The following is an 11,236-nucleotide window of genomic DNA, read 5'->3' as shown; positions in this document are numbered from 1 at the left end:
CATCGAACCCCACTCATCTTTTCTTTTTGCCTCTTTTCTTCTTATTCATTGCCTTATGAGCGATAGTTAGCAAAACCTACAAATATGAAGTTTGCAGTTTGAGGTTCCAAGGTTTACAGTATGTTATATTCTATAGTTAGTTTAAAACTAAGTTACCAAGTTTTTTAGAGGAACATTAAAAAAAAAAGAGCAACTAACATGGTATACGGATCATATATGAATCAGTGAATGATCATAGTCCTAATGTACGCCTCAACCAATTTAATATCAAGTACTCACAAGAAAGACTATTTCGTTAAAATCACATAATGAGAAAAGGCAGTAAATAAAATATCATACAACACCTTGACATTGTTCATAGTCACTGAATTATAATGGTAAGACAACAGCCAGAAAAAACAAGAAGCAAAGGTACACAAAAAAGAGAAAAGAGAATAATTAATCATAAGTTGACATTCCAGTCAAAAACACACCAAACTTATATGTAAACACTTCATATACGTAAACACTTCAATTCTATCAAAAAAACTACAGAATTGAAAAACAGTCCAAGCACGGCTTTAACCTCACTAAATCCTATCACAAAAAAGCTTTAAAAGTAGATATTTATATAAACTGCCCATCCAGTGAAACACAAAAATTTCATCACCAAGGATACAGTCAGATGTTAAACGCTTCAATTCTATCAAAACTCTCAATTTTATAAGCTTTTTAGCCTTCATTGTCAGGGAAAGGGGGCGAATCTTCAGGTGGAGGATCATCAGTAGGATGATTCTCAGGTAAAGATGCAGGAGGCTCTTGTTCGCCGTTTTCATTGGAATCAGGCTGAAAATTAATAGGGAACTTGGTAACGAGGTTTATCAGCGAGGATGTTTCTTTGAACTCTATTGATTAATACTTTTGATGGTGATTCTAATCTGGGTTGTTAATCATCATAATCATTGTTAACATAGTATCCTACTCTGATGAACTCTTGGCCCAAATAAGAGCAGGTGAGTAGAAGAACTGTAACACCTATGATGCCTTCATCTCAGATCTTCGAAGGGTCTGGAGGGTCTGCCTGAAAGGAAAAGGGAAAGATGGCGTAAATAATATAGCTGAAATAAGTCTATGAGGTATTCCAAAATATTAATATAAATTATTAGAATTACCTCAAAGACGAAACGATACTTGGCGACATTTACAGGGCCGACAAGAACACTTTCAAGAAGTTGGTCATATGTCTCATCCTCGGCAGATCCAACATAGATGAGCTTCCATTCCAAGTCTGCGAGATGATTGGCAGAGAAGCATTGGATATAATACAGAAAAGAATCCTAGTGCATGGCACAGTAATTTCAAATAGAAACAGAAGTAGAGAGAAAAAAGAAGCAACCAGAAACTTGTTCTCGTTCAACCAAGTAATATAGACGGTCCAGTATAAGCACTGCAACTCTCAGGACTCTTAAACTACATCTCATGTCTAGCAAAGATCGAGATTAATGGCTTTGTGCTAACACTTGCTTTCTCATTTCTCTTTTTCGTAGTTCAAACATATAATTGGAGTCTCCTACATGTGAATAACAACTAATTGCTTAAAAGTTATTTTACTCTTTTAGTTTTTCTATATGTGAATAACAACTCGATACATATATTTAGATACATAAATATAGCTGTATCCTCGTGTCTAGCTACTGAAGGGTTGCCCTGCGCGACAATGTCCTTGTCAAAATTTCATAATTGTGTTCATGTCTACAAATCATAATGATAAAAGTAAAGTTGACAGATTTGCTCTTGCCTAAATTACCATATGGACACTTTTGACAGTGTTGATTGCAAACAGGAATTATAACTTAGAACTAATTTCTCTCCTGTGCAAATGACAAATGACAATAGAGACGATTCGAACACATATATTAATGTTAGACATTGTTTAGCATAGACTTGATATAATCCATATTTTAAACCTTGAATAAAATTGCGAACGCCCTACAAGCAAGAACTTGATCCCCAAATATGATTATTTCTCATTTAATACAAATCACCACATCAAATGCTAGAAATTATGACTTAGAACTAATTTCTCTCCTGTGCATTGTGCAAATGACAAATGACAATAGAGACCATTCGAACACATACATTAATGTTAGACATTGTTTAGCATAGACTTGATATAATCCATAGTTTAAACCTTATAAACGCCCTACGAGCAAGAACTTGATCCCCAAATATGATGGGGGAAAAAAATCCGAATATACAGGTTTAGCTGAGCCTGAGTGTTAAATATAGTAACAACACTGATTATTCATTAGATTCTATTTCTACTCTTGAATCTCAATCAGAAGAGTCTGTGGCACTTGGGCAACAACAGAATAAATATAGTACAACAAATAAATACATACAATTCAAAATCAGTAATTCTTCAAAATTTTGTCAACTGGTACATCATCAGCGACCAGCCAAAATTTAACATCGTGCCACAATTAAAACACCATTGGCACCAATTCCATCATAGAAAATTATAAACGAAAAAAAGTGTGAACAAGCATAAACATGTGCGTGTAAAGTTGGCTTCTACAGGATGTCTCAAATATGTGCATATTGTAATAAATCTTGTGATTTCTTGATTCCAGACTAACGGTAGGCAAAAGCTTTGATGTTTGAGATCATCTGATATGCTAATTACTGAACGACCATCTCCAGGCCAAAGTTGAAATCTGGTAGCAAAGTAGGCCAATCTCAAGGGAGCCTTCTCTACTGAATAATTGTATTTATAACAAACCTCATTCGTCAGTTAGTACTTTCATGAAAAAAAATGATGAGGATAATGATGAAAAAATATTCACCATCATGAACCTTGAACTAAAAAACCTACTATCTTTGAAAACCAGGAACACAAACAAAGTTATTAAAGTCCGCTTTAGTGCATTATATTTGTTTTAAAGTACCTAAGGAATATCACATTTGTAAAATGAATAATCAGACATATATATACTGATCTCTTAACTTTTGCTTATGATGCTTGAGAATGTTTAATTATGCTTGAGAAAGTTGGCTTCTACAGGATGTCTCAGATAGGCGCATATTGTAATAAATCTTGTGATTTCTTGATTCCAGACTAACGGTAGGTAAAAGCTTTGATGTTTGAGATCATCTGATATGCTAATTACTGAACGACCATCTCCAGGCCAAAGTTGAAATCTGGTAGCAAAGTAGGCCAATCTCAAGGGAGCCTTCTCTACTGAATAATTGTATTTATAACAAACCTCATTCTTCAGTTAGTACTTTCATGAAAAAAATGATGAGGATAATGATGAAAAAATATTCACCATCATGAACCTTGAACTAAAAAACCTACTATCTTTGAAAACCAGGAACACAAACAAAGTTATTAAAGTCCGCTTTAGTGCATTATATTTGTTTTAAAGTACCTAAGGAATATCACATTTGTAAAATGAATAGTCAGACATATATATATTGATCTCTTAACTTTTGCTTATGATGCTTGAGAATGTTTAATTATAGCGGGGTCCCCCCCCCCAACCCCCAAACCAAATTAAAAATAGGGTAATTATACCGAAACCACCTTTCAATTTCAATTTAGACATAAACCACCTTTCAAGTAGGTTTTTTTTTGCAATCAACCATCTCCTAGTAAAAATTTCACTAAGAAACCATATGCAAGCTTAAAAAATACAAGTTCGATGTACGTGAGTTCTATTCTTAACAAAATCTAAATACTAAAGAAAGGAGTTCACGTACCTTGAATGTGAGTTTTTTTAAGGATAATTTTGGATTTTTAATGAAAATTTGACTAGGAGGAATTTGATTGAAACAAACCCACTTTAAAGATGGTTTATTTATAAATTAAAATTAAAAGATGGTTTCTGTATAATTAGCCTATTTTTAAGATGGTTTCTAGGGGGGAAACTCTTAATTACACCAGTAGATTCCTTCAATAATATACTAATACTTCTTCAGACAAATCATAGGAGTTTTCTCTAGCTTACTCCTCACTGGTGTCAATGGTTTCAAAGGTTTTCTACTCTTAGCGACTAATATGCCATAGCTCATGCAACTAATATGCCATAGGTCATGAGCCAGTTTTAATCATAAGCTGCTTCCACGAACCAATGGTCTCCCTATGATATCAAAATTCCAGAGAGATTTATTTAATTACTTCTTGCACTGTTTCAATCCTATGTTTTAGAACAAAAGTCCCACAAAACCAAACTCCACAATTTCATCATTCCTTCACTTGCCAATAATATTAGTACCAAAACAGAGTGTGATAGTTATTAAATGCTACCAAACCAATCCAATTTGCTTCAGTCTCTTCAATATACAAATGACGAGATTTAGCACAATTATGTTGATTTCTTGAAAAGGCACAACTTCCCATTACACATGAGGAATAGCGCAGCAGAAACAGCAAAGGGTCTTATCCCCCAAAATTTTTCGTCGCTGTAGGTAGACCTCTTCTCAATTCAGTAAAGTCTTAAAATTTCCCCTTCTGTTAAAATTAGTAATCATTATATTACCCTGCTAAATTTGGTTTTATGAAAGTCTTAAAATTTCCCCTTCTGTTAAAATTAGTAATCATTATATTACCCTGCTAAATTTGGTTTTATTCCTAGATCCAGCTCCTGTTCCAACCATTCTCCTCTCTCTCACACTAAGCCTCGCCTTTACAGTGAATTTCCAAACCATCTCCAAGCCAATTTACTTTAATGAAAATGGCCAGTCAATATGCAGCACTCTAATTATAATGGATTTCAAAAAAGGGCCTGATCAAAATTAATGCTTGAGATTGCCAGTCAATATGCAGCACTCTAAATATAAAGGATTTCAGAAAAGGGCCTGATCAAAATTAATGCTTGAGATAAACTCTTGTAGGTCAACAATTTTTGGCAGGGAACACTACATTCAAACAAGGTGCTAAAATAAAGACCTATAAGGGTAACTGACAAGATCATATGAACAGACATATACTTGAATCAATTCATCAAAGTTTTTCCTTTAAATTTCTTTAACTTTCTTGAACTAAAACTAAGTGCAGACAAATGTATAATACACAACAATGTAATACATCTGAAGCCAGTAATCTTTTGCCAAATGTACATAAAACCTCACAGTTGCGTAATTTGAGAAAGATGACAAACCTCAGTCATCTGTCCATGTCCGCAGAGCACTGCTCCTGTCGATAAAGGATCTATAATCTGCTTGGCCTTAGAAAATGCAGCCTGCAATATATACAAAACCAGTTTCTTACAGGTGATGAGCCTAATCAAACACGAAAAAGAGAAAAAAAAAATCATTTAAAACCATACACTGCTTACCTGTACGTAGCCTCTTTCACCTGCTTACCTGTATGTAGCCTCTTTCACCTTTCCATATAGCATCTGGTCGTGATAAAACAGGTACAACTTTCAACCCTGTAGCTTCCCAAGCCTTGAACCTATCCTGAAGGACGAAAGAGAGTAACCAGTAAGTAACCTGAATTTATCTTTTGATAACAAGATTAAGATTGCAATCTACACAGGCACCTTCCCACCTGATAAGCCATTCTCTGGAGATTTCGAGCCCCATAATGAAGTCTCACATCTGATCTTTTACTTGCATTGAACCAGATTCAACTAGTGAGCGGATCGGACTGCCATAAGAAGGTTGAAACTAGAGATAAGTAGTGGTACTAGAACTACATAAATATCAATATTACATAGCACATAACAATTTACCTCTGTTAAAATTGTCCAAGTACATAGAATTACACAACTATTTAGTAATACCGCTAGCAAAAGGTAAAATTCAGTTGCACTCAAAATACAAGGACAGCCCTCAAACACTACAAGAAAAATGGAAGAGTAATATGTATCTCAATTCTATCTGCTTCAAAGTGGAAGAGTACATATATCTACCCAAACTGACAGGAATATTGCAAGATGATTACTCATTAGGTATACATGAGGCCAATTATTGCTAAAGAAAATTCAGATCCAGACTTCTTCTCCTTCTCTTTCTCCCTCCACTCCTCTCCGATCCTTCACTGGTAGGTGTTATTAAGGGAGAGTGAGCTATATGGTTCCTCAAGTTGTCTCGAAAACTTGCTTTGTAAGGTTTTCCCATATGAGAGAATAGGGCAGCCATCATTAGGTGAAATAGGACTAATCAGATTAGTTTTTGAGAGATCCATCATGAGAGCCACAAAAAGCTATATTTTCTCTACTTTTTTCTCAATATCTATGTCATTTACTTCTAATATTTTACTCACTCAGATTTTCAGTAACACGTAAGAAATGGGAAAATAATTCTTGATCTCTCTTTCCTTCCTGCTGGATCTAGGCCTAATAAACAAAGATGTCAGTTGGTTCGCCCCAATTTAGATGATACCAGGAGACAGACTGAAAGAGCGAGTTGGAAAGAAGGTTGATGAATAATAATACTGTATAAAGTATTTATGTTGTACTGCAATAGGAGGATAAGAACTGTTTTTTTAAGGAATGTAATGGAAATTACTCTAGTTAATATAGGCTGGCCTTAATATTGCATTTGGCCAATTGAAGTCTCAGAGTGAGTTACTCAAGTCACTACCAACCTTATCTCCATTCAACTCCATTGTGACCTGCGCTAGAGATTTAATTCATTAACTATTTGTAGATCATCTAATCATGTTTTTTACACTACATATGCTACTATATCTCTTTATACAACTGATACTGCTCATAAGATTCCAGTTCCTATACCATTTTCCAGATGCATCATGTATGTCTGACAAAAGCAAGAATGTTTTCTCATACATATGGTCATGGGACCCCAAACACTGATCACATATCACCAAAATTTCAATTCCACACTTGATAGTCTCTCAAATCCTGAATAAAGAAAATCTAATATATGGTAAAAACTTAAAATTGTATATTACCTTCTAGAGTTGCTCTCAATTGTCATAATTTACAGATAGCTTCCACTCCCAACCAACAACGTCGTCCCAATAAGCTGTCTAAGCTAACAATTGACTTTCTATTACGCAATTCAAAGTAAATTTGAATAATCATGTCCACTGTTAAAGCTAGATGAGACACAGGTCATGAAATCGGAAATCAAGCAGTAAAACAATAAAATTTTCTTCATTAATCAGCATTCCACCATCAAATCCAAAAAACCCAATCTTTACCAAAAAAATAAATTCAACACGATAATAGTTGCAACAACAAATTCTCCACCCCACATTTTTGGGGTGGGCTACACGAATCCTACTCCTCTCAGTTTTCTCAGTTTTGTTGACAGTCATCTCCTCCACTAAGTTAATCAATAATCATTAACATATCATTCTTAAAAGCTTCTAACAAACTCATCTTACGCCTACCTCTAGTCCTCCTTTCTCCAATAATATAATCTTCTTATCACTTCTAACTGGTGCATTCAATGAGTATTCAAGCTCACTAATCAGGGAAACAATCTCATAAAGTGCGAAACCTTGAAATCATCTCATCGATATAACATCTCAAGCTAGTTTCTAATTGCATAACAGTGTTTCACGTCAAAATATTCGATGACTAATAACAAAAAATAAAAAAAAAGAAGCAACACATACTACTAGAAATTAATTTATAAAAGAACTTTAAAAATAAATATGGTGAAGTGTTGCGTTAATATACTCAAGAAAATCGCTGATGATCCAGCATAAACATCAAAACTCAGCTTTAACCCAATAGTTACCACATATGTGCTAACTCGCTCCGAAAACAAAGGTAAAACAGAAATATTACTGGGTCACACTAACAAGTAGGTGAAAAAACTCAATATCCATGAACAACTCTCAACATCTAAATTTTAAACAAATACAAACTAGTACAGTAAAAATAACATGCGCACCAAAAGTGACAGTACAAGTTTATCACCATATCTCCCTAAGCTTCACGCCTTCTGGTAATGATGCAACTTGTAAAGCAAAACCTTGCCAGCAGCATTGCCAAAGGCCATAAAACCACCACCCGGACTGAAATCCAAACACCGAGGATACTGCAAGCTAAATCTCGGAGCAGGCCAGTTGGAAAAGACACTGAACGATGGAATATGAACCAACTTCAAACTGTTCTTCTTCATGTTTGAACATATAGCCAATATTTGAGCATCGTGGTTAAATTTCATAAAATTGACTGTTGTCGTTAGACTCTCAATAGTCTTCAACGGTTTTCTCTTACCCCCAAGAAACTCTTCTCTTTTGTAAATATTCACGATTCCACTGTTCGATCCAGCAGCGAAAAAAGTGTTGTCCGGGGAAGCACATAGAGCTGAACCAGTGATGCATCCTTCATCAACTGCCTTATGAATGCACCTCCTCATTCTAAGATCCCAACTATAAACTTGCCCATCTCCACCACTGCTCATTAGCTGCTGGCCACCATCAACAAAAGCCAAAGACCGAGCAGTTCCATTCATTTTCAACGTCCCTATAAGCTCCTTAGTTCTAGAAGAAACCAAAAGGATATACCCTTCGTTGCCGATGAATGCAATAGTTTTTGAATCAGGAGAAACCTCAAACACTTCTAAACTCCTCTCCTCTCTACCTGTTAAGGGACCAATCTTATCAACCGCTGACTTAACCAAATCAAAAGTATAGAAAAACTTTCTTCTCCCTGATAAAATCACCTGAGAACCATCGGGCAAGAATGAAGCTTTGTGTATCGGGCAGTCCTCAATGAACATACTCTGGACTTTGGTGTTTCGTTTTCCATCGACTTGAAAGAAACTCAATCTTTTGTCTAACCCAGCAGTGAGTAGCAATTGCCCATTTCTATGAAAATGGACAGAGTTAATAGGACCATTTGAGGGCTCCTCACCATTAGCATCCATCAACCTCGAGTACTCCAATAAACCAGGGAGCAGCTTTACATCACTCTTCACCACAAGCTCATCATTGTAACGAAGGACATCATCGCCAACAGTGACACCACTTCCACTATCAGATTCATCATCAGAATCAACAATATTGTTATCTTTTCGATCAATTTGTGCCCATTCAGTTCCGGGGTTCAATTTGGCATGCTGAGCTCGTAGCCTCGCAACATAGTCCTTCCCTGAGATCAGTTCCTCTTCAGCTTCCTTTCTCAATTTCCTCAGCCTTCTAACCTTCAATATATTGATCTCTGCCTTCTCCTCCTCTTCGTCAACCCAAACAGGCTCTCTCTCAGCTTTAACATCTTCTTCTTCTTCGACTTGAGCATCCAAATTCTCTTTATATACAACCATCTCGTCACCAGCTGACTTTTGCAGAACGAACCCAACTTCAGCTTCCTTTCCGAACTCCGGCAGAGAATAGAGAGTTCCAAACAGAGAACTCTCAAGCCTCTTCATCTCTCTCTCTTGCTCCAGTCTCGATTTCTCATCAATTTCTCTGTTTCTTTTCTTCCTGTTCTTCTTCTTCTTCGAGGCCAGTGACTCGGGCTTCTCTCCCAATTCGTTCCCCCCCTCGGCAATGGCGAGTGAGGACTCATTGGCTGGTTCTTCATCTTGCTTCTCTTTCTTGTTGATAAAGGCGTTTTGTGAGATCAAACTCATTCTATTAATACGAAAACTGCACGAAAGAATGAAGAGTAATCACCAACTCGTAATTCAAATAAAGGAAAAATCGATCTTCCGGTAAGAGACAAAGAGAATAATCAATTGCTTGCTGTTAAAATCGAATGACAAATCAATTCTAGGGTAGGGGTGGAAACGATGCGAATCTGAACGACACTGTTTTATTCGAATTCGAATTCGGCTCAAATAACAATATTCAAATAACACTATTCGTATTCGTGTTCGAATTCGACTCGAATAATATTCAGAATTCGAATTAGCTTCGTTTAGTTGTGTTCGTGTTCGGTAACTATTAGCGAACATTCGATTAACAATATATCATGGTTTTGATATCAAATTATTCATCAACTACTCGACAAAAGGGAATATCATGGAGAAATTATACCTGTAATTGCCGAAATCCAACAAATCAAGCAAAAATCCGACGAAATCCCCTAAGAAAGGCAGCGATTTCCCCAAAGCCGACACAAAATCCGACGAAATTCGAGGGAGGAGTCGACGACGAGATTCGAGGGACGACGAGCTTCGACGGAGGATTCGACGACGAGATTCGAGGGACGACGAGCTTTGAGGGAGGAGTGAGCAACCAGCTTCGAGGGAGAACAGTGAAAACCCGAGCTCTAGAATCCACTTGTAGTCACGGACCTGAAGGAGGAGAGAGCGAGAGGAGCCGAGCTAGAGTCGGATCCGGAGGAGGAGGAGGCTGACAGAGGCAAAGAAGAAAAGTCAAAACCCTAGACCCAGAATCCTCTCCTAGCTATTTATATGGATAGCATTTGTAAATAAAATTTTAGGTAAGTAATATTTGCAATAAATTCAGTGAATAGGACTAAAATGCAAAAAAAATCGAATAGTTAATGGGCCCCGGATCGAACATACATTTTGTTAAATTCTATTCATTTATAAGCCGAATACTAAAAAATATTTGTTTAGTACTAAATGAACTACCGAATCGAACTTGATCGAATATCTGAACGAATAACAACCGAACTGTTTATTAATTATTCGGTTCACTTCCACCCAATATAGGGTTTGAAAACTTACACAGTCGCTGCTGATCTCTTGGGTCGGCGGTGATTTGGGACGACGAAGCGCAGGAGGAACGAAAGGTACGGGGTTTAGGGGGCGAGCTAGGGTTTGGGAAGGACTGGAGTTGTTTTGTGAAGTTCTGGGCTTGGGCTTGCATGAATACTGAGTTCAGCTAAAATATATCAGATTAGCTCCCTAACTTTCAAATATCCAAAAACTCGTTTGAGTGTTCTTTTTTGGGTGCACCCCTCGCCCTTAAACAATAATTCGCCCCCCCACCCCACCCCACCCACCCTCTTCCTCTCAGGTATTCAGGTTGTTCAAAAGCAAGAGATTCCAGTGCTTGAAGTTATTTGTTCCCCTCTCTTTTATACATTTCTCTGTTCATTTTCATCTAATTTCTTGTGAATCATTTTTGTGCCACAAGTTTTGTGGACAAAAAAATTATGTGTTTTGTTGATTTGTTTATATGAAAAATGTAACCTATGCTTTATGTTCAGTCATACTTGTTTCTTGAAATGTCACAATTGCCTGTTTTCGAAATTTTTGAGCCCAGTAATTTAGTTGCGTGACATCAAACATTTACTTTGCATGTATACTTCCCATTGTTTTCTTTAATCCATTTTTAATGAAATTAGTGGCTCAG

The 11,236-nt window shown here is 36.5% G+C and overlaps 1 protein-coding gene across 5 annotated transcripts; it reads right to left on the bottom strand.

Annotated features, from left to right (window-relative positions):
- LOC109837569 (U3 small nucleolar RNA-associated protein 18 homolog) lies at positions 580-10,622 on the bottom strand. Of its 5 annotated transcripts, none has more exons than XR_002246332.1 (7): positions 9,947-10,281; positions 7,855-9,556; positions 5,534-5,632; positions 5,319-5,442; positions 5,142-5,222; positions 1,152-1,267; positions 580-1,060 (listed from the first exon to the last, which is right to left on the bottom strand). XR_002246332.1 is itself a non-coding variant. In XM_020405870.1 (3 exons), the coding sequence occupies exon 3, from the start codon at positions 9,538-9,540 to the stop codon at positions 7,897-7,899; it is 1,644 nt and encodes a 547-aa protein (XP_020261459.1). In that variant the 5' UTR covers positions 9,541-9,556; positions 9,947-10,264; positions 10,606-10,622; the 3' UTR covers positions 7,600-7,896. The 5 variants fall into 5 exon arrangements, 1 of the variants encoding a protein (XP_020261459.1); XR_002246333.1 differs by having other exon boundaries at positions 5,534-5,615; XR_002246334.1 differs by having other exon boundaries at positions 7,881-9,556.

This window comes from Asparagus officinalis, chromosome 4 (assembly GCF_001876935.1).
Source record: "Asparagus officinalis chromosome 4, Aspof.V1, whole genome shotgun sequence".
Lineage (NCBI taxonomy): Eukaryota > Viridiplantae > Streptophyta > Magnoliopsida > Asparagales > Asparagaceae > Asparagus > Asparagus officinalis.
This window is presented reverse-complemented; position numbering and strand designations above follow the sequence as displayed.